Source organism: Plecotus auritus (assembly GCF_963455305.1).
Source record: "Plecotus auritus genome assembly, chromosome: 7".
NCBI lineage: Eukaryota > Metazoa > Chordata > Mammalia > Chiroptera > Vespertilionidae > Plecotus > Plecotus auritus.
The window spans coordinates 35,723,503-35,746,495 of NC_137774.1; the positions used below are offsets into that span (position 1 = coordinate 35,723,503).

General features: G+C 49.9%; 2 protein-coding genes and 1 pseudogene across 11 annotated transcripts in view; 2 read left to right on the top strand and 1 right to left on the bottom strand.

The window, feature by feature from the left end:
• ABR (ABR activator of RhoGEF and GTPase) overlaps positions 1–6,929 on the top strand; it is a 188,689-nt gene extending 181,760 nt beyond the window's left edge. For all 7 annotated transcript variants that reach the window (XM_080681597.1, XM_080681601.1, XM_080681602.1 and 4 more), the window contains 4 exons: positions 226–360; positions 1,160–1,265; positions 3,580–3,727; positions 4,370–6,929. In XM_080681597.1, the coding sequence (XP_080537723.1) occupies positions 226–360; positions 1,160–1,265; positions 3,580–3,727; positions 4,370–4,459 (479 nt within the window). In that variant the 3' untranslated portion in view covers positions 4,460–6,929. The remainder of the gene's footprint in view (positions 1–225; positions 361–1,159; positions 1,266–3,579; positions 3,728–4,369) is intronic.
• Positions 6,822–17,642, bottom strand: TIMM22 (translocase of inner mitochondrial membrane 22). Of its 3 annotated transcripts, none has more exons than XR_013961266.1 (5): positions 17,147–17,642; positions 11,673–11,869; positions 11,181–11,253; positions 8,776–9,770; positions 6,822–8,596 (listed from the first exon to the last, which is right to left on the bottom strand). XR_013961266.1 is itself a non-coding variant. In XM_080681604.1 (5 exons), exons 1-5 carry the CDS (start codon positions 17,382–17,384, stop codon positions 9,561–9,563), a joined length of 597 nt encoding a protein of 198 aa, XP_080537730.1. In that variant the 5' UTR covers positions 17,385–17,630; the 3' UTR covers positions 9,212–9,560. The 3 variants fall into 3 exon arrangements, 2 of the variants coding, with proteins under 2 accessions (XP_080537731.1, XP_080537730.1); XM_080681604.1 differs by lacking the exon at positions 6,822–8,596 and having other exon boundaries at positions 9,212–9,576; positions 9,698–9,770; positions 17,147–17,630; XM_080681605.1 differs by having other exon boundaries at positions 7,524–9,770.
• On the top strand, positions 11,922–13,570 carry LOC308254256 (Y-box-binding protein 3-like; annotated as a pseudogene). Its single transcript has 2 exons — positions 11,922–11,958; positions 12,690–13,570. The product of its transcript is annotated as a Y-box-binding protein 3-like (transcript).
• Positions 17,643–22,993: the final 5,351 nt, after the last annotated feature.

Genomic DNA, 22,993 nt, shown 5'->3' on the forward strand with positions numbered 1-22,993 from the left:
TCCCCTCTCCCTCCCCCCATGGATTTGAGTCCCAGACCACCTGTGGGCACTACCTGCACCCTCCCTGTCTGGGGGAGACCAGACCAGAGTTGGAGTGGGTGGGGGCACCCCTGGTAGGTGAAGGATGGGTGGGGAGTGGAACAGAGCCGCACCCAATCAGCTGAGGGCTGCATGGGAGAGGTGGCTCAGGCCAATGTGGCCGCTGACCTCACACTTCCTCTACAGATAACAAGGACATCCTCCTGATGCTGAGTGACATGGACATCAACGCCATCGCTGGCACCCTCAAGCTCTACTTCCGGGAGCTTCCCGAGCCCCTCCTCACAGACCGACTCTACCCCGCCTTCATGGAGGGCATCGGTGAGGCTCCGGGAACCTGAGGGCCGGCTGAGCCAGGCCTGCTGACCAGCAGAGTCAAGAGCAACATAAGAGCCCTGGCTTCCTTTGTTCATCGACCTGCTCAATGCACCTGAGTAGCCAGGGGGGCAGGGGGCAGGGGGCCGGTCTGCTGGGGCCTGAGCCAGCGCTGGACCCTCTCTCACTTTCCTCTCTCTCCCCTCTTGTCCCGTGGGCTGCCCTCTGTGCCTCCTCCTTGGACAGGGACCTCCTTGCTTGGAAACCTGGGTGTCCAAGGAAACCTGTCCTGCAGTGGGTGGTCAGGGGCAGCGCCCAGAGCTAAGGAGGAGCCTGGTTAGAGCTGGAGTGCACTTGCGGTGGCCGGTGCCATGGATGGGGAGGAAGCGGAGGGCCCTGGCCTCCATCCACTGGGCCAAATCCAGGCCTGGGTGCATCCCTCTCAGGGCTTCAGCCGCCATGAGAAATGAGCCCCCTGGAAGGCACTTGCGGCTGTGCTCATCTCTGAGAGGCTGGGAGGACATTCACGCAGTGTCGTCCTTGTCTTAAGCTTTGCCTGACAGACCAGGGTGGGAACGGCATCAGCCGCAAAGGCCTGTGCAGTGAGGGAGGCAGGTGTCTGCTCCCCACCAGCTGCCCCCTGGCTGAGTTGCAGGTTGTGGGCGGGGCCTCCTATAGGAACTGGCTGTTAATAGGGCAGCCTGGGCTCTCCCTCAGGGTCTGCAGCCTCCTGACCACCAGGCGCTGGCCAGGGCCTCCCCACCTGGGAGCCAAGCCCCCGCCCTAGCCCTGTCTCTCCCCACAGCCCTGTCAGACCCTGCTGCCAAGGAAAACTGCATGATGCACCTGCTCCGCTCCCTGCCCGACCCCAACCTCATCACCTTCCTCTTCCTGCTGGAACACTTGAAAAGGTAATGAACAGTGTTCCAACCGGGGTGGGGGGCAGGGAGCCCAGGCAGGCACCTGCTGGAGAGGACTCACCTGCTGGGCCATCCGTAGCAGGGTGAGAGTTTGCTCTTCAAATTTTTACACTCAAATTCTGTTTGAAAAGTATTTGGGTTCTAATAACAACCTGGAATATTGGCCACAGAATGCTTAGAAAGGCAAGGCTAGAGCCAACAACTACGGATGAGTTTTACAGTCAGTGGGTCATTCAGTCAACTTGGCATATTTCGCATGGAAAGCATAGGCAGCAGCAGGATGCACACGGCAGTAAGTGTGCGTGCGTGTCCTGGTGTTCTGTACGTACAGCCATGTACTCCACAATGTAAAAAAGTGTTTGCTATTGCGTGTCATGGTCAAAAATGCTAGCAGCCCTCTGGTTTTGACCACACTTTAACGGATAGGGACACAGCCCAGCAGGGATTTGCTCTGGTTAGCAGGCCTGTCCTTAGAATCCCAGCTCCCAAATCCTAAACTAAGGCCCTTCCCCCTCCCCCTCTTCTATAATCGGGCCAAACCAAGAGCTGCTCAAGTTGAGGCCCGTGGCAAGTTCCGACTGAAACCAACACTGAAGGTGTCCTTACCACTCCCTTTTGAGCCCAGGACTGTCTGGGGATGAGTGGGGAGCGAAAGTCCCCAGGTGCTCCTTAAATTCGCCATCCAGGATGGAGGAGCCTGGAGAGGGGGCTGTGCTTGGGCCAGGTCCTCCCTGGGCTCAGCCCCAGCCCTCAGGCCCAGCCTCCCAGCAATGGCTCAGGAAGGCCAGCCGAGACCTGGAAACGCCTGGGACTGCTGTCTTGTTTTTCCCATTATGAGACATTTTCCCTCTGGTTTGGGCCAGGACCAAAGACCCAACCAATTCCCAAATAGTTTGGCGAGCACTGTGGGGAGGACACACAGAGGAGGAATGGGAAGGGGAAAATTCATTAGGTTTTCCACCCTGGGAACCGGGCACAGTCTGTTCCCACATCTGGGCCCCTGGCTGGGGTGTGTGTGTATGTGTGTGTGTGTGTAGGGGCTGGGCCAGCTGCACAGCTGCCTCCTGGCATGGCAGTGTTTGTCTGCCTGTTTCCATAGCAGTCAGTGGGCACATCCATGACTTTTGCCTGGAGGCTGGGAATGATGGTAGATTTGGGAGTGGGGTGAGAGGCGTTGCTCGGGACGGCTGGGTCTTAGCCCCAGAGACATTTCCTAGGACTGGGGAGGCCCAGGGCCTCTCTGATGTGTGGGGTAGAACTGGCTGCCTGGGTACAAGCCAGAGAAGGCAGTCCATGCTGTCACTCAGGGGAAATATCTACAGAGCATCTGGCCTGTTGTGCAAAAGAAGCAGAGGAAGATCCAGAGTGAGGGCCCTAACTTGTTTGGCCCAGTGGATAGAGCATCGGCCTGCAGACTGATGGGTCCTGGGTTCGATTCTGGTCAAGGGCATATGCTCAGTAGCAGGCTTGATCCCCAGTGGGCGGCCTGCAGTGCAGGAAGCAGCCGATCAATGATTCTCTCTCATCATTGATGTTTCTATCTCTCTCTCCCTCTCCCTGCCTCTCTGAAATCAAAAATATATTTAAAAATATATATATATATATCCAAAGGGAGGCAGCTCTGGGTCCCATGAGACAGACCCTTCTGGATAAGAATTGTTCCTGCCACAACATGGGGCAGAGCCTCGCGTTTAGTTAGCAACTGCTGCTGGGGCTCCAGCTCTCTACCTGTGCTCCTGTCCCTGCCCCACACCCTCTGACTCTTTCCTGGGCCACACAGTGCGGCCTGACTGGTCATGGGTACAACAGGGGTGAAGAGGGTGAGGAGCAGGGGCTCTGGAGGCAGGCTGCCTGGGTTCAATCCCAGCTCTCCCACTAGCTGGATAACCTCAGGCAAGTCACTTAACCTCTCTGTACTTTAGTTTCTTCATCTGTACAGTGGAGACGATAATACTTACCCAAAGGATGCTGAGGAGTATGATTTATTATCGGGAAAGTTCTTGGGCTGATGATACCATTGTCTCTAAGGCGGAGGTATTGGTGTGGGTCCTTCTGACGGTTTATCTTCAGTTCAGGGGGTGGCCCGGAGCTGGGACTCTGTTCTAGGAATGTCCTGGGACATAGCTGGGGACTTGGTCCCTTGACTGAGTTCCCTCCCTACCAAGAGGTCTCTGCCGTTAGGAGAGGAAGCCTGATAACCACTTCCAGGAATCCTCCTAGGAGCTCCTACACCGAAGGCCCAGGGTCTGGAGCTCTAAGCAGCTGCTGAAAAAATGACTTTTTTCTCCCCTTCCCTCCCTTTCAGGGTTGCTGAGAAGGAGCCCATCAACAAAATGTCCCTTCACAACCTGGCTACCGTGTTTGGCCCCACGTTACTGAGACCCTCAGAAGTGGAGAGCAAAGCACACCTCACGTCGGCTGCGGACATCTGGTCCCATGATGTCATGGCACAGGTACAACCACGCGGCCCAGTCTGTGGCTGATAGAGGGTGAGGCCAGCTCCCTGAAGGGTGGAGAGAGAACAGCTGGGCCCACACCCCTTCCCCCTGAGCAGCTGGGTTCGTGGTTTGTAGGCTGTCCCCAGGGAGGCAGGACTTTGGACAGTCCTGCCCTTCCCAGACCAAAACAAAAAGTTTATACTCAGGCCCCTAGACCAGGGCCCGGTGCTGGCTTCAATCCTGGGCGTGCCTGTCTCTGAAAGGAAGCCCAGGGGCAGAAAAACGCTGGGGGCCTTGTCCTCACGCGTGCAAGTTCTAGGATTGCTTCTAGGGCAGGAGGCTTCCTTGGGATCCTACAAGACCCAGAGCAGGGTCCAGTCTGAGGCAGGATGTCAAGCCAAAGCCAACCTCTGCAGGCAGGTTGGGAAGTGGCCCCCAGGTTCCCACCCTCTGCCCTGCAGCGCCCCCTACTGCTGCAAAGGGGCAGGCACACCTGGGCTGCCAAGGAAGGGGAAGTGGCAGGAGCCAACCTGAGGGAAGGGGAGCAACACAGACTGGGGACCATTTCTTCTCAAAAAAGAAAGTTCTGAGGAGGCCCCGGGTGGCGGTGACCATGAGGACAAGGACCCTGCCTCAGTCTCCCCTGTTTCCCCACAGGTCCAGGTCCTCCTCTACTACCTGCAGCACCCCCCCATTTCCTTCGCAGAACTGAAGCGGAACACACTGTACTTCTCCACGGATGTGTAGCCCCAGGTGGGAGCTGTGGGGGGTGGCCGAGCCAGCCTCTCTAGCCGGGGGACCGGCACAGACTTGAAAGACTACAGTAGAAAACTCCCAAACCCAGCACTCCAGACTCCAAGGGACGCAGGTTTCCAAGAACTGGAACATGTGCATCTTTTGTGCCACCTTGTACAAAGCCAGCTGACCCAGCCCCCAACCTTGCCGCCACACCCTGGGCTCCTGCCCTCTGTACCTCTAGTGTGTCTAATGCTCCATGCCGTTTGGGGTTTGTTTTATGTCTGTTTGTCATGCAGAAAAGGTAGGGACTGACGCCGTATGGGCTCAGAGACGGCCTGCTTTGTTCTTTCCTTTCCTCCAGCACTTTCTTTCCTCCTGAGTCCAGTCCAAGGGCTTTCATTCGGCGCTCCGTAACTGCTGCCAGCTTGTCCTCTCTTGGCCCTGCTCCCAGATTGCAGTCTCCTGGCAGCCTTCCTCGGTTTTCTCCACACTCCCCCCGCCCAGCCTGCCCGCATGCATGTGCAGCCTTGGTTTTCGCTCCATCACCTTGAAAGTTCTGAGGCGGCCCTGGGTGGCGGTGACCACGTGGCCTGTCAGTGCTGCCCCCGGCCCTCTCCTTGCCCTCCACCTGTGGAAGCACACCTGCTTTGCCTTGCTGCCTGTGCAAATGTTGGACAAGGAGACAGACTCACACTAATCCTCAGCTTAGCAGAGCTGGAGAGTGGATTTCTGGAATTTTCCACCCGAGGACCATTTCTGGGGTTTATCTGTTCTGTCTCCTGTCTGCCGGTGAGGCATCTTGACTGTTTCTTCTACTGCTTTTCAGTTCCTTTTCCCCTGGTGGTCTATTTCCTTTGAGTGTAGACTCGTAAGTGACCTGCTATGGAGATGGCCAGAGGGTCAGGGAAGAATCGGGAGGTGGGAGAGGCACAGCCCCGAATGGACATTCAGAGAGCATGCAGCGCTGGTGTCCTGAGTGGGGAAGCGACTGTCAGCAGCAGGAGTCACCGTGGCTTTTCTGGTGAAGCTAGGCCTCCAGGAGGGCAACTGATGTGGCTGAAACAGGCGTCCAGACAAAGGCAAGCTCCATCCAGGAGACTAGCCCTTCCTGGCGCCCCCATGTACCTCGTGGTACCTTTGCCTTAGATTTTACATTCTCCACAGCCAAGCACTGCCACGGGGTAGCCCACGGCCACAGGTGCTCCAGGGCCTGAGAAAGGCAGGCAGTCCACGTAGGCAGCCGTCATGGTGCTGCCTCCCAACCCCAACTCCTAGGTGCAGCCTTCCGGGTGAACTTTGGGAAACTCCAGAAGCTGGGGAAGGATGAGGAGTTGCAGGCGCCTGCCTCTCCTGGGATTGGGTTGTGCTGGAGACCCTCATTGTTGATGTTCTATCGAGTCAGGGATCGGCAGGTTCCATTCCCAGCTTTGAGACCCATTGCTCAGTCCTGGAAAGGAGTGTGCATACTTGTTTCCCGTGGGAGCCTATGGCAGGGCAGACACTCCCAGGCCGCAGGGGCTCGAGTTGCAGCATAAGCTCCCCAGCTCTCCTCTGTGGCAGAGTAGATTCCAGGCCTCAGGACTGGAGAGAACAGCTCCCATAGCTTGAGCTCGGGCTAAGTGTTAAAGAACGGTGTGCTGGCCCTAAAGCTATAGTGCTTGCTCCGGGAGGAGGGCCCTTTCTGATCTTGTTTACACCTATACTCAATCTTGGGCAGAACGGTACACATTCTGTGCACATTGGAGGAAAGAGATGCCCAAGAAGAGGCATCTAGCTAGCTACCTGTTAGCAGCTTAGTTAGGAGCCCTGCTCCCTGGGACAGGAGATGGGGAAGGAACTTAAGTCTAAAGATCCCAGCGTCTGCCCAGCCCTGCTCGTTTCCAAAGCCATTGATGGTAATGACTGGAGGCCCAGCTTGAGCTAGTTACAGCCAAAAATGGGTGCCTCCCACCTCCCAAAACAAGGGATGTTTACTTCTCAGCATCAGGTAGCTACTTACTGCAGCCCCTAAGCGTGCTTAGGCAGTGTGAGAATGGGAGGAAGGCTAGAAGGGCTGAGAAATGCAAAAGGCTCAGAATATTTATAAATTCTACCCCGAGTGGGGAAGGGCAGGTACCAGACCTGGATGACACTGCACCAAGGAAATAGCCCACGGATTCTCCTGAGACAGGAACTGAGCAGCCCAGAACCCCCAGCCACTGTGCCCAGCAGGGCAGGCTGTGCCCACAGGCTCAGCACACAGGCCACAGGAATACTAGAAGGCCTGTCCTTGCTGGCAATGACTATGGGCTGCCGGTTTTTGCCAATACAGGTGGGATGGGACCCTTCATTAATATTTGACTTTAATAAGTGGGTAAGGATATATTTTTTTGTCTATGTTCTGTTTCAACTTCTGTAGATTATTATAAATTGATGTAAACCACGTGAGAGGAAATTGTTAATAAAAAAATGCAAAGCCCCAACATTTGCACACAACTCAGCCCTGTGGTGCGGACATTTGTGTTCTCAGTGGTCCAGGGAAGACCACCCATCTAAATATGTAACTCTTCAGGCTGCATCCAGATGTGAGTTTGCAGGAATCTGTTTACCTAGTTAACCTCCCTTGAGCTTTCCTATGGACTCTGTGGGGAATGTGGCAGTGTGAGGGAGGGGAGCCCAAGCCTTCTCCTTCTCTTCACAAGGCCTCCAGGTCACCCAGCAGCCAGCTAGAAAGTAAAATGCCCTGCCAGGGACCTGGCCATCAGCATCCTCGGAGAGATGGCAGGAACTTGTCCATTCAAGTGGAGGCTTCCTATTTTGTGTAAACTTTCCTCTACATTTTCCTTGGATGTGGCTCAGCTTTGGGGCAGCCTCTGGCCTAATCTGCCTGCAAAGAGGCTGGATCCCCTAGAGAGCCTCCTCCCTTTAGAAGAGCCAGTGGGGTTAATGTAGCTCCCACCAGCCCAAGCCTTTGGACACTTGTTTATTCTGGAGATCAGGAACAGATGTCTCTGAAAATTGGTGTTTGGTTTATGAGGTCATACTGACTCCTTAGCCATCTAAAACAGGAAACTATTCATCTCCTCTCTTGATTGAATAGTCAATGTGGACAATGCTTCGTTTATTGAACTGATGGCTACTGACAGCCCAGGGCTCATCTTTTCTAAGCCAGTCGTGAGGGCAGCTTGTCCTGTGTCCGGTTCAGTGTATCTGACCCCATGTGCTAGACTGGTTGGTAGAAGATGCTGGGCATCCTAACACTTTGACAGGTGCCAGACAGGAGTATCTGCTATTGCTCTCAAAGTGCTTATAGGTGACACTTAGGGACAATGTAGAAAACAATTCTAAATTAGTTCTCGGACCTCTGAGGACACTCCAGACAGCCTAGCAGCAATGACGCCTCATGCGTGTGAGGCTAGGCCAGGCATTATATAGAATTCACCATAGAAGGACATGAGCTCTGCGCACTAACTCACACTCATTCCAAAGGAAACAGCAGACATGGCCAGAGGAAGGTGTTACCAGCTGGGTTTGACATTATCACTCACATACAAACACACACTCGGGATGCCTGGATGTTCCAGCTAAGTCTTTGAACTCTAGTTAAGAGTGGGTGGGCTAGAAGACAGCAGGCAAAGGGAAAGAAAGCAAAAAAAGAAAAGGCGAAGGAGTTACTGTACTGCAGGAAAAAAAGACACAACCACTGGCTAAAGACAGCCAGGATTATATGTCCCCCAACAAGCCTGCCTGCCCCCAAGAGCAAAAGCCTGAACTCATCAGCTTCATCTTGCCACCGAAGCACCAGAGTAAAGCAGAACCCGGGGCAAATCTTACCTAATAATAGACAAACATGTAAATTGACTGTACCTCTGCTACGCCCACAGCCAATCAGTGAGTATGCAAATTAGAAGGCCAAAGATGGTGGCCGCCCAGCTGCTCCAGGTGCGGAGTGGCCTGGCGGGGCAGGACACCTGCTATGAGAGGGAGGGCGGGGGGCGAAGGGATCTACAGGAGCGGAGTGCCACAGCGAAGACAAGACTGCAGACTCCGGACTCTGCAGCGAAGACGAAGATGGCAGACTCGGGCCTAAGTCTGCAGCAAAGATGAAGAAGGCAGACTCTGGCTGGAGCGAAGGCCTGGGTCCCGGGTGCCGGAGGAAAACCGGTGCTGGAAGCCAAGGGAAGGAAGGCCTATTGCACGAATCTCTTGGTGCAAAGGGCCTCTAGTCCTAATCATAAAAGGCTATTTGTTGTCTATGATACAAATTAGACTGAGCTTTTGTCATCAGAAAAGGGCTACCAAGTCAAGTAAAAAACACTAATATGTTAAAGCAAAAGAACACATACCAGAGAGCAAGGGTGTGGTGAACAGCCCCTCAACGATGTCTGACTTTACCCAGGACCTGCTGTGACTTCATCATTAGAATGATGAGAGCAGGCTCCTCACGTGTCCTGGAGCCAGGCAGAGTCCAGTGCTCAGAGCATAACACCAGTAAGTGGCTCAGACCACAGGCATCCCTATCAGCCGCCCACAGGAAGGCTTTTTAGGAGAGGCCAATAGGACTTTGCCTGGGATTTCGATGCATCCTAGGAAGTGGTGAGGCTGGCTTCTTCGATGGAAGGCCCTGGCTGATATAATAGTCTCAGTGAGGGTAACACGACTACAAACCCTGAAAATCTAGCAATCCCAGACTTCTCAGCAGTTTTCTCAATTTTTCTCCTTTGAATGTTCAATCTTTGGGCCACCTGGCACCATTTTGAGGAATTAAGAAATAAACCATTTAAACTGTAACATAAATACATTTTTTAAACAAGGATAGCAGAATGCTAAACAAAGTGACACAGTTGGTCAGAAGGCATAAATTTACTTTGCCCTGCCCTGATGGGTACGTGAGAGGAATGACTGCATGAAGTTCCAAGGTCAAGCAGCTTCCTGGGTCTGTAAAGTCACCTCCGTTCCCACAGCACCAACCAGCCAGAGGGCCAAGTGTGGTCAGCACCGAATCCCTGGAGCTTAATTTCTACAAGTCAACACGCTGACTCCTAATCTGCCGGGAAGAGAGAGGCTGGCATCCAGGAGCAGGGAGTGTGGCTGTTCAGAGGCTGGAGGCGTCCAGTGGCCAGGCGGCTCCTCACAACATGGACTGTCTGAGAGGAAACAACTGCCTTCAGGATCTGAAGCGAGGGCGCTGAGTGGTGCAGAAATGCCCTCCACCGAGCAGCGCTGGCCTGGGCAGTGGTGTCCGTCCCCAGAGGCAGTCACTCTCACCGTAGATAATAATCGATTGCAGCAGAGAAAGCAGCAAAACCGCCACAACCAATGACCCCAGCATTTAAGCCAGCTGTAAAGCAAGCAGAAATGGCATTACCTGTGGTGACAAATGCGGGGCCAGACTGCATTCACAAGACATCTGCATACCCACAGATGCAGAGAGAGCAGCTAAGTGCTAAGTCATTCAACCTGTCAGAGATCTGTAAGACTTCAATGAAGCCGTGTACATGATCTAACCCAGTGTTCTAGTTACACTGTACCTTCGTTTAACTTTTCTCATTCCAAAGAATTAATATTTCCAGTCTCATGAAAACAGCTCCTCACAGGCAGGAAACTGGTTAAGAAAACCAGCCCTTGGAATCAAGTGAAAGCATATGGCCTGCTCCTGATTTGTTTATGGAATAAATTCCTGGGAAGGTGATCAAAGCAGTCCTAGAGGGAGCTGAGCTTCCCAAAGGCCCTGACAAAGCTGAACGATGGGAAGACCAAAGGAAAAGTTACCCTCTAAATCATAAATGGCCATTTGAGGAGCAAAAGCAAGTTTTTAATGATAGCAAATCGTCCTGCCTCTCAGAAAATGAGGAAACAGGCTGTTTGCTCTGGGCAAGTCAGGGCACAGGAGACAGAGAGTGGCCTAGCAATGGACACTGTCAGGAAAGTCAAGTCACTGACCCCTTATATCACACTCCTGATGGGAATGCCAACAGGGAGAAGTGGCAGGAAACTGGTTTCTTTCTTTGTTGTTTTCAGCTGATAATCCAACATTTCTTAAATGCCTATATTCAGCTTTCCCTGGGTAGAAATCTAAGAATCCTCAACTGCAGAAAGACATTACTGTGACAACTTATAAATAAAATTAAAACTGACAATTGTAGAGTATTATTAAGAAAAAATGTCTAAATACTGGAAATGCATGAAGCTGAGAGTTCAGCATGGTATGTGGACAAATGGTCTTTCCATGGCTGAATGGGACCTAGCTATGCTTCCGTACTAGCCTGCATATTACCATACTCCAGGAATTACTGTGAGGACGTTCTCCCATATTTCCAACATGGGGCAGTTCTTTTTCCTAAGATAGATCTAGATCTATCAGTGGTTCTCACCTCGGAGCAATTTTGCCCCTCAGGGGACATTTGGCCATGTCTGGAGACACTTTTAGTTCTCACAACTAAGAAGTGCTACTAGCATCTAGTGGGTAGAGGCCAGGGATGTGCTAAACATCCTTAAATACATAGATAACCCCCTTCCCCACAGCAGATTTATCTGGTCCAAAATGTCAATAGTGCCAAGGATAAGAAATCCTGAAATTTCCAGAATTGAATTGACACATAAGCAAATGTGATTCATTTGTCAGAGGGAAGAATACCAAGTGCCCACATATGCCTGGGGCTGTCCCTGGAACACTCATATGTTTAGAAATGTCAACTTCAGCATGCTGTCCAAGGCCACAAAGAAAACCACTCGAGACTCGTTTACCAACCTCTGAAACCAATGGCTCCTCCAGTGATGCAGCCACTAATGACACTGTTCTTCCAATCTGATTTCCCCCGGTACTGTGGGTGGAGAAGTGCAGTTTAGAGCCAAAGAAACACGCCAGACAAGACGACGAAGGGAAAACACAGGGTTTCTAGCTGGCTAATTTAGTCCCGCCCAAAGAAAACCTAATCTTTTTCTCTTTCAAAAATATAGCTCCTAAAGTTTGAATGTGTTCATAGATGCTTCCTGCAGGTGACACCAGAGCACTGAAACCAAGTCAGCATTTGAGATCATCAACCGACTTTAAGCCTACAAAAAGAAGGCAAGAATCATGCAAGCCCAAGTCATAAATGCAAAAAGTTTACAATAGGGGCTATTTTATGGACATTCAATCTAGCAATTTATGATCTGCTTTCTAATAACATTAAGAGTCTTTCTCTTTAGAAGTCATAAGATGGCAGGAGGCAAGGCTTTCGCAGAAGGCAGAGACACTTACAGATTCGACCAAACACTCAGTGCAAGAAAACATGGCGCCCACAATGGCAAAATTTTTGGCGTAGGACATTCCTCTCTGCCCCATGTCTTTAAGAACTTCTTTTGCAGTCGGAGTCCGGTAAGGATCCTTAGGGTCAAAGCCCACATTGGTATCAATGCCGGCGGTGAACACCCCAAATGCACCTCCCAAGACAAATCCTAAAAACAAACAGAGATGAGATTTCTTTGGCATGTTTTCTGAATTACTGCAATGGGTCATATTCAAATAGCACCTTCGGTGGTCACCAGTGAAGAGGATACCCATCCCCCTTGCCCCCCAAACTCTCCACTTGCCTGGCTTCCACATGACACAACCTAGGATCTATCCTGTTGACAGCTTCCTCTGTGTCTCCTCCTGGATCTCTTCCTCATTCCATCTTATCTTTCTCAAGATTCAGTCTTTACCCTCTGTTCTCCCTCTACACTCTCTCACATGTAACCAGTCACCCTTGAGTGCAGCTATCAACTTTGCAAATCACTCTCTTAACAATGGTAACATTCACAAGTCATTTAATAAATACCATCTGCCAATTACTATGACATTTTATAGTTAGAGCCTCACTTATTCTTCACAATAATCCTGTGAGGTAGATATTTTTACCCCCTCCTTTTTGTAGCTGAAGAAACCGAGGTTCAGAGAGGTTAATTAACTTCCCTAAAGTCACAAAGCTACCAAATGGCAAACTCTACATTGCTGTCCACAGCTGACCTTCCTGAGCCTGCTGGACATTTCCATATCCATGATCCTCTCATTACCTCATGGTCAATCCGGTTGACCCTTGAACAATGAAGGATTAAGCGTGCCAAGTCCCCCACAGTCAAAAATCCACATATAACTTCTGACTCCCCAAAAACATTTGTCCTGAGTAAGATCCAGTGAGGAGCCCGAGACTCAATCCCAAAGAGAAAGACAGCCTGGCTGCCACGACCACCAGCTGCGCTAACCACCAACCAACCAGTGCTGAGGTGCCTGAGTGAGGTGGCAGGAGCCAGGCCATCATAAATGGATATGGATTTTTAAGTCAAAATGACACCAAAGAAGATGTGTTTGTACATCAGACTGCCATCAAGAACCCATGGAAATATCTGCACAGTGCAGGATGGAGAAACTAGTTTGAAGTGGTGGAAGGAGAGAAGGGTGCTGAGGCAGCCAATGTGACTGGCCCAGATGAAGTTCCTGTAGAGCCGTATGCTGCTGATCGGCACCAGTTCAGATGTGGCTACAATGGCAGATGCTGTGGACCTCCCCATAATCATGCTGGGGAGTAGGGGTGGGGGGAGGAAGGGAGCACCAGCAGTGAAAGATTTGACCCTCCTGCCACTGATGGGCAGTTATTTGGGGCCCGGAGTCAGCTGCACCACCCCACCCCCTCCCTCTCCCTACTCCCCTGTAGCCCTCAGTAAGGCGAGGGTTCTGCCTTACCACGAAGGTTCCAGCCTTACCACGTGGGACAGACCTCTGACCCTGGCTCACAGGTCTTTCCCCATCCCAACAGAATGCAGGCTGGTGAGATTGGGGAGATGAAGGATGGAGTCCCAGAGGGAGCACAGCTTCAGAGACTGGTTCATGGAAATCCAACTTACCATCCAAGGTACCATAGGGGACCTCCTTGCCCACAACCTGTCCCAACTGTGGGAGAGGCTGAAGATAAAGAGAATCAGCAAGGGCCATGATCCAAATCAGCCATCTGCTCGTTGGGGATACCAGCGCCTCTACAGCTATCGGCACTGCCCCCATTCCCCTAATGCTCCTTCACAAGATGGCAAAGAGACCGAGGCAGGGGAGCACCACCTGAGAACCCTGCTCCAGCAGAGCAGGGTAACACCAGGCTCCTCAGGCACCTGCACCATCAGCAGTGACCTAAAGAATTAATGACCATTCAAAAAATAACACAAAATGCAGACCACGACCTTACCAACACCTAAGAGGCAGCCAAGCAAAAAATTGGAAGACTAATAACCAAGATGTGGACATTGAAATATTTACGGTTATTCTTTTTTTTTTTTTTTTTTAAATATATTTTGATTTTTTACAGAGAGGAAGGAAGAGGGATAGAGAGTTAGAAACATCGATGAGAGAGAAACATCGATCAGCTGCCTCTTGCACACCTCCCACTGGGGATGTGCCCGCAACCAAGTCACGTGCCCTTGACCGGAATCAAACCTGGGACCTTTCAGTCCGCAGGCTGACGCTCTATCCACTGAGCCAAACCGGTTTTGGCACGGTTATTCTTTATGAAAGACGTACAAAAGGAGAATTATCGGCCAATGTTTCTAGCAATTTTTCCGGGAAAGCATGCACAGAAGACAAAAGAGCAACCTCCCCAGTTTCAGCAACCATTAGATTTACATTTTTTCCCTTCTTTTTACTGTTTTGGTAATATGAATGGAAAGAAATATTGCTCTGGCTGATTTGGCTCACTGGTTAGAGCGTCAGCGCTCGGACTGCAGGATCATGGGTTCAATTCTGATCAAGAGTGCATACCTCAATTACAAGTTCCTCCCTAGCCCCGGTCCGGGTGCGTGCAGGAGGCAACCAACCGATGTTTCTCTCTCCCTATCCCTTCCACTTTCTCTCTAAAAACAAACAAACAAAACACACACACACAATGGAAAAAATATCCTGGGATGAGGATTAACAAAAAAGAAGAAATTTTACGGTCCTATTTATTTCTAGGATAAGGGGAGGATAACATTTTTGTTTTGTTATGTTACTCTCTTTGAAAATGTGGAGCATGAAGATCTTCAAAAATAAAATTTTTACCCTTGCGGAAAAAAAATTTAGTTGTCCCTTGTTATCTATGGGGGATTGGTTCCAGGACCCCCCACAAATACCAAAATCTGCAGGTGCTCAAGTTCCCTATATAAAATGGTATAAATCAGTGGTCGGCAAACCGCGGCTCGCGAGCCACATGCGGCTCTTTGGCCCCTTGAGTGTGGCTCTTCCACAAAATACCACGGCCTGGGCGAGTCTAATTTGAAGAAGTGGCGTTAGAAGTTTAAGTTTAAAAAATTTGGCTCTCCAAAGAAATTTCAATCGTTGTACTGTTGATATTTGGCTCTGTTGACTAATGAGTTTGCCGACCACTGGTATAAATCAACGCACACAGTAAGCTGACCACATCCGTGGACTCCCAACAGAGGATCGAAAACAGTACAGGTCTGGTCTGTGTGGCTCAGTTGGTTGAGCATTGTCGGGGGCACTGACAGGTCGCCAGTTCCATTCCTGGTCAAGGCACATGCCCAGGTTGCAGGTTCGATTCCCAGTAGGGGGCATGCAGAAGGCAGCCAATCAATGATTCTCTCTCATCGATGTTTCTTTCTCTCCCTCTCCCTTTCTCTCTGAAATCAATACAAATACATTTTTAAAAAACAAAGAAAACAGTACAGGTACTTATTGAAAAACATCCATGTATAAGTGGACTCACACAGTTCAAACCCATGTTGTTCTAGAGTCAGTTGTATATGTTCAATGAAATCATGGGCACCTCCCCTCCAGACGTGCTTGCTTATGTCTCCTTCTTCCCAGTCACTCCAGCTACAAACCTCAGGGGCATTTCTGACTGTTTCTGTGCTCCCTGCTACAACTCCATGCCCACAATTATCATCCTAGTCTAGGGCCTTTTTAAAAATATATATATGTAAATAATTTTTTGTTTGTTTGTTTGTTTGTTCGTTTATTAAAAAATATATATGTAAATATTTTTTGTTATTTATTTATTTATTTATTTATTTATTTATTTATTTATTTATTTATTTAGAGAAAGAGTAAGGGATGAGGGGAGAGAGAGAGAAACATCGATATGAGAGCAGAACATTGATCAGCTGCCTTCTCCACAACCCCTACCAGGGACTGAGTCCAAAACTGGGGCCTGTGCCCTGACTGGTGAATCCAACTGGCAACCTTTCAATGCACAGGAAGACACCCAACCAACTGAGCCACCCAGGGCAGAGCTAGTCTAGGGCCTTTATCACTGCCACCCTGGAGCACTACAAAGACTCATTTCAACAAATATTTAAGTGCTGTATCAGGGTCAAGCACAATGATGAACAAGGACCCAGTGCATACCTCATGAACTTTCAGTCTAGCAATTTTCCCCTATGGTCTCCCTTCCCACACTTTTCTTTCTTTCACCACACTTCCATCCTGCATCACTCTCACTACCACTTGCTACTCTCCTAAAAAAACATCAATTACTGCCCTAATGCCTATAGGCAAAAAGCCCAAATCCCCTACCCCACCCCAACTTGAAATGACATTTCTCTTCCTCTTTGTCCACCCCCATTCTCTCAATCCTTCAAGATACTGCTCAAGTCTCCCCTTCTCTTGTGGTTTCCCCCAAACAAACAAAAAGCTTTCTCTTTCTTCTTTCTACTGTACTTCACATTTGCACTCTCTATATTCGTCTGTCATTCTCAATGAGATTTCAACTCACCTGCAAATGTAGTCAATCTCTTTACCCTGCACACAGGAGGGGCACTGTACATTCTAAAATCCTCGAAAGGTTTAAAAATAAATAAGCCAATTCTAGACTTCTTTCCCCTTTGTTCACTGCTGGCCACAACGGCCTTTCTGTTTTCAAACCACAAGCCAGCCCTGGCCGGTGTGGCCCAGTTGGTTGAGCGTCCTCCAGTGCACTGAGAGGTCGCCAGTTCCCTTCCCCCTCAGGGCACATGCTCGGGTTGTGGGCTGGATCCCCAGTAGGGGGCGTGCAGGAGGCGGCCGATATATGTTTTTCTCCCTTCCTCTCTCTAAAATAAATAAAAACATCTTTAAAAAAAAAACACAACTCAAACCAGCTCCCACCAGACCATTGCACTTGATGTTCCCTATTCTGCAGCATCCTTCTGCCAAATATCCTTCCATATATAAATACTAGAGGCCCAGTTGGATATCCTTAGCGCTGCAGTGGTGGTGGGAGAGGCTCGCCAGCTGTGAGCCCTGCTCAGGCCTTCTGGCTGAGAGATGCTCCCCCTGTGGGAGTGTACTGACCACCAGGGGGCAGCTCCTGCATTGAGCGTCTGACCCCAGTTGGTCAGTGCAAGCGGTAGTTCAGGTCGTTTGGTTGATTTGCATAGTAGCCTTTTATTACATAGGAGGATAAGAATGTTAGCTTGGAGAGAACCCTCTCTTTATCGCCTGGCACGTGTCAGCTGCTCGGTAACAATTTATTGAAAGGATAATTATTATAAAGTGAAAGAATGAACGATGAACGAAGCCAACCATTTTATAACGTCCAGGCCCCGACCCACAGTACCGATTCTCTGATCCAATTTCCAGAGTCTAGAGAGCGTGGCTGGAGTTCACCGAAAGAGATGGGGTGCAGTCAAGGTCGAGGCCCACAGGCTCCTCTCCTCCCAGGCGCCTGGTCTTGGCAGAGGACCCCCTGCCATCCAAACCCTCAGCCTCCCACGGGACCCCTCGCTTTGCCTCACCTCCCACGCAGGCCAGCGCTGCCTTGAAGGCGCAGCTTTCCATCGCCTTCTCGATCATCTTCTGCTCCTCACTCTTGGTCGGACTCGGGATCCCGCCCAGGATCCCCGGCTCTAGAAGCCTGGGCTGACGCTTGTCACCCACCAGATGCTGCAGAAGAAGGCTGTACTGCAGCGGGGCTTCGGCGGAGCCCGCCGCCTGGGGCGCGGAGCCGCCAGCACTGGGGGCGGCCGCCGCCATGACTGTACTTGCCCGAGAGACCCTGGCGTCGTTCTTCCCACAGCAGATTCCACAAACTTCACGTTGGGGCCCTACGCGCCTACCCACTGTGCCGCAACGGCAGATTCGCCACCCGAGCAAGTCCGTTCGTGTATGCCTGGCAGAAAAACTATCATGTGCCCTCAGAGCCTCTGGTGAATACTGAGTCAGGTTTGTACAGCATTCCCAATGGCACTGACAAACAAGACTCAGATTCACCACACAGCCCTCATCATCGCGGTGCCTACCGGGATTTGTAGTTCTAACACGTACACCTAAAACATTTCCCAGGAAGCCTTGCGCTGGCACGCGTCCCCAGGTCCTGGGAAGCTCGTGACCCGCGGGGACGCAGCGGTAGCACGCCTGCAAAGCTGCAGTGCTCCGGGACGCCGGCAGGAGGCGCCTCGCCACTGCCCTTACAGTCTATTCCTGCAGGTGTGAGATGGAATGGGAAGTGCTTAGCATGGTATAAATGTATGGAGTAACTGTTTTGTTCAATAATTAAACCTTTGATGGGGGGCGGGGGGGAACAAATCAGTGAACAAGTGAATGAAGCTAACCAAGCGTAAGAAAAATCAGGGACTGTGATAGGAAGTGGAGGTGACTGTGTCTGGATGGAGAGCTGGTTGTTGTCAGTGAAATTAGTGATGTGGGACTAAAATTGCCATGAAAAGCCAAATTTACCTTATGTTGAACCAGTTAAAGTGTTTACCAGCTTGCAAACTCAGAACCTGAGGTAAACTGAGGTAGTACTATATATGAACCCAGAAAAAACTTTTGTAGTTTTTACGGTACTAAAATAGATCACAAATTATTGTGTTGATCCAGACCAGCATATATTTGGGCGTATCCACTAAGAGAAACATAAATGGAAACAGAAGGTAGTGAGGATATCCAGTCAACATAGACAGCATTCTCTGTGCTGCGGAGCATAGCGTACGATTCACCTTGCTTTTGTTCCAACCAGGCCACTGAAGGAGCTAGTCCTAAGGTCCCCAGCAAGAGGACATTTATTGGCATGAGGTGACAGATGGGATAGAGCTTGGCATTTCTAACTGTAGAAGACTGAAGTAAAACAGAAGGTGTGGAACCTCCAGCCATAGGGTCTTGGGGTTTAATGGCCAGCAGTTGCCTAAGAGCAACCACCAGACTTTGGACCAGCTCCCCACATGCAGCTCTGAGAAACTGCAGGTTGCTCCCCTCTGCCTCCAGGACAGGTCATTTATCAGAAAAATCTATCCATATTCATGGAGGAGAGGGGCCTTGGCTAGGTAGGGGGCTGGGCTTGCTGGACCAAGAAAGGCTTAGTTCAGGCAGATGCTCAATACCATCAGTTTACATAGGTGGTTCTCAATCTCTAGTGGTCATCAGAAGCACCTGAAGATATTGTTCAACTCTTGATTGCTGGGCTCAGAGTTTCTGATTCTGGAAGGCGAGGGATGGGCGTGAAAATATGCATATCCCAGGTGATGCTGATGCTTCTGGCTGGGGACCACATTTCAGAACCACTAGTATACATCATTGTCTACAGTGACCTCTCACTGAAAGTAGATTCACACTACTCGGAGCTCCACTGAGACGGGGCACAACTGTTTGGCTCACTGAAGCCTGGAGTACATCATGGGGCTAGGGTCCCACCGCGGGGTAGCAGTGGGCCAGAGAAGAAGGGAAAGGTGGCACATTGCCAATTTCATCTCTAATCCCAAAGTAAGTTTCACTTGCTCAAAAGGCTGGTGTTCAAGAGTTTGGGCCAATTTTTAAAAAATATGTTTTTATTGATTTCAGAGAGAGGAAGGGCAGAGGGAGAGAGGGATAGAAACATTAATGATGAGAAAGAATCATAGATCAGCTGCCTCCCGCATGCTCCTCACTGGGGATCGAGCCCGCAACCTGGGCTTGTGCCCTGACTGGGAATTGAACCGTGACCTCCTGGTTCATAGGTTGCCACTCAACCACTTAGTCACACCAGCCAGGCGGTTTGGGCCAATTTGTTGTGGAAAAAAAATAAAAAGCCATTGATTCCTACCGGTCTTTTGTTTAGCTCTGAAGAAAGGTGATCAGACTTCACAGATCCGGCAGCAGCACATGGCCATGTGCTTCCAGGTGAGGCCAGAATTGGAGCTTGATTGGTGAGGAGGCCTCGGGGAGTGTCTGCCCAGTGGAAGACCTGGATGGAGCACAAAACCAGTAATGATCCCTTTCCCACACACCACCGGCCAGAACATAGAGCTTTCTGTGTCTGATAGCACGTTCACAGCTGAAGGAGAGCATGGACGTGCTCTGGGTTGACAATGAGCTTTTCTAGGAGTGAAGCAGCAGGAGTGCGGCTTTGCTGGGACCATGGAACAGGTGGGGTGAGTGGAGTTCTGTGTTTTTTGTTATAACTTCTTTTTTTTCCACATGAAAACATTCATGATGGAAGTTTTTTTTTAATTTTATGTACAAAGAGCTAGCATTGTTTCTGCAGTAAGGTAGATATGTCTTGAATGACCCATTCAAGGAAGTTCACTTGATCCAACTTATGAAGCCTGTATCCTTCCTATCCTGACACAAACACTGGCAGCCCATATCGAGGCCATATTTCCGGCTCAGAGCTGCCCGTTTGAGCCGACGTAGCAAGAACAAGAACCCTGGCCAGATTCTCTCCAATGGCTCCGGCAGAGCTGCTGACCAGCCATCTTGCTCTCTCAGGTGCCACGAGGCAAAAGCTTGTTATAACTTCTTCAGCTAGCCACACTGAGCCACCTGCCACTCGAGAGAGAGCCGTTCACCTGCCGGGAACACTGGCAGGCAGGCCTCTGGCCAGACAGCAGAATGAGAACCTGGCATGGAATGCACTGCTTAGGTACGGCTGCCTCATATGGACAAGAAGAGTTTGTAGGACTGAGAGTAGGACCGGGACTCAGCATGCTGAAGCCAACCTGGGTTTTAGGGGGAAACTCCCATCTCCACCCAAGAGAAGGCACTTTGGTATACGGTGGGCTCTCTGAGGTTTCAGGAGGCAGCACCAGTATGAGGGTTAGCAGGGAACCCTCTGGGCTGTGAGTTGGGAGCAAAAGGACTGAGGGCTCATGCCCCAGTAGGAGGCCTCAGAAAGCAAGGAATAGCCTGAACACATAAGGGGAGCAGTTAGAAAAAAAGTCAGATCTCCAAGTCAGTCCGCAACCCCACCCCGAGGTCAGGGGAGCAGATGAGAGGCAGACTAGAGGGCTCCCTAAGGGGGTGTGGCTCTTACTGTGCTCCCACAGGCAGAAGCTGTTCTGGGACTCCCGAGTTTGGTGGACCGGAATTAGACCTTATTTTTCTCCTCAAGCCTGCTCTTCCTGAGTTTCCCATCTGGGTGAATGATGCATCCATGCTCTATTAGACTTAGAGGCCTTGCTTCCTGCATCCCTTACATGCCTTCTAAATAGCTTTCAAACCCCCACTTCCTTTGTATACTCATTGCCACGGCCATACTGGGCTGTAATCATTTTTCATTTAATAGAATCAGTTGGTCTTCATGCCTCCTACCTTGCTCTTCTCCAAACCACCCACAGAGCGATCTCTCAGCACAGAAACGTGATTATGTCCCTGCTCAGAATTCTCCTCCGTGCCAGGATAGAATCTAAGCTCATAAGTTATAAAAGTTGTAAAAGTGTTGCTTTTATAACACGTGCCCAGAAAGACACTTACATTTCAGTCCAAGTTTACTTCTTAGTCGAACATTTCCATTCCCAGTTATCTCTTTTTTTTTAATTTATAAATCTTTATTGTTCAGATTAATACAATTGTTCCTCTTTTTTCCCCCCATAGCTCCCCTCCACCTGGTTACCACCCCACCCTCTGCCCTTACCTCCCCACCACTGTCCTCATCCATAGGTGTACGACCTTTGTCCAGTCTCTTCCCGCACCCCCCACACCCCTTTCCCCCCAAGAATTGTCAGTCCACTCCCTTTCTATGCCCCTGATTCTATTATATTCACCAGTTTATTCTGTTCATCAGATTTTTCATTCACTTGATTTTTAGATTCACTTGTTGATAGATATGTATTTGTTGTTCATAATTTTTATCTTTACCTTTTTCTTCTTCTTCCTCTTCTTAAAGAATACCTTTCAGCATTTCATATAATACTGGTTTGGTGGTGATGAACTCCTTTAGCTTTTTCTTATCTGTGAAGCTCTTTATCTGACCTTCAATTCTGAATGATAGCTTTGCTGGGTAGAGTAATCTTGGTTGTAGGTTCTTGCTATTCATCACTTTGAATATTTTTTGCCTCTCCCATCTGGCCTGCATAGTTTCTGTTGAGAAATCAACTGACAATTGTATGGGTACTCCCTTGTAGCTAGCTAACTGTTTTTCTCTTGCTGCTTTTAATAGTCTCTCTTTGCCCTTTGCTCTTGGCATTTTAGTTATGATGTGTCTTGGTGTGGTCCTCTTTGGATTCCTTTTGTTTGGGGTTCTGTGCGCTTCCTGGACTTGTAAGTCTATTTCTTTCACCAGGTGGGAGAAGTTTTCAGTCATTATTTCTTCAAATAGGTTTTCAGTATCTTGCTCTCTCTCTTCTTCTGGCACCCCCATAATTCTGATGTTGGTACACTTGAAGTTGTACCAGAGGCTCTTTACACTGTCTTCAAATTTTTGGATTCTTTTTGCTTTTCCGATTGAGTGTTTTTTGCTTCTTTGTATTTCAAATCTTTGACTTGATTCTTGTGTTCCTCTAGTTTGCTGTTAGGTCTCTGTATAATATTTTTTATTTCAGTCAGTGTATGTTTAATTTCTAGTTGGTCCTTTTTCATATCCTCGAGGGTCTCGCTAAATTTATCGGCCTTTTCTAGGAAATTCTTGAAAAACCTTATAACTGTGGTTTTGAACTCTATATCCAGTCGTTTGCTTTCCTCCATTTCTTTCGTTTGTGATCTGTTTCTTTGTCTCCGCATTTTCGTTGCTTCCCTGAGTTGGTAGAGTAGCTTTGTGTGCTAGGTGTCCTGTATGGCCCAGTGGCTCAGCCTCCCCAGTTACCTGAGGTGGACACTCTTGGTGTACCCCTTTGTGGACTGTGTGTACAGTCTTGATTGTTGTTGGTATCACTGGGAGGAATTGACCTCCAGGCCAATTGACTGTGAGGATCAGCTGTGCCTACGCCAGGAGAACTTCTGTGCTGGAGACAGCATTATGAGACAAGACTTGCAAAATTGCAAAAGCCTCTGTGCTCAGCTTGGAAGGGGTGGAGTCTCAGGGCTGAGCAGACAGCCTTGGCTTCCCATCAGCCCTGCCCTATGAGGCCCCTGGGTCTCAGTGTCCTGTGGTAATTGCTGCAAGCACCTCTGAGAGAAAGCCACCCTCGAGTTTCACCCGCTGCCAGACAGTCCAGTTTCTCTCCCAGTGAATCTGGATTCCCAGATTCTCGCCCAGAACTGGAGTTCAGCGCAGTTGGGGGCTTCCATCTTCCTCCCGCTAGAGAAAGCCAGCGGCACACTCAGCAGTCAGTCCTCTCTGCGAGCACTCACACGCACACCTCCAGACCTCTGCCTTTCGCGGCTCCCTTGAGTTTCTGTGCACTCCTCTCTTTTCCCGACAGTCCAGACTCCCCCCGTATGAATCTGGGTCT

What these genes read in the sequence shown, in the direction of transcription:
- TIMM22 (XM_080681604.1), bottom strand. Translation starts at nt 17,384, where the DNA reads ATGGCGGCGGCCGCCCCCAGTGCTGGCGGCTCCGCGCCCCAGGCGGCG. An exon ending in CTGAGTGTTTGGTCGAATCT is followed by an intron (nt 11,254 to 11,672) that starts GTAAGTGTCTCT and finishes CTCCACCCACAG; the next exon opens with TACCGGGGGAAATCAGATTG. An exon ending in AGGAGCCATTGGTTTCAGAG is followed by an intron (nt 9,771 to 11,180) that starts GTTGGTAAACGA and finishes CTTGCTTTACAG; the next exon opens with CTGGCTTAAATGCTGGGGTC.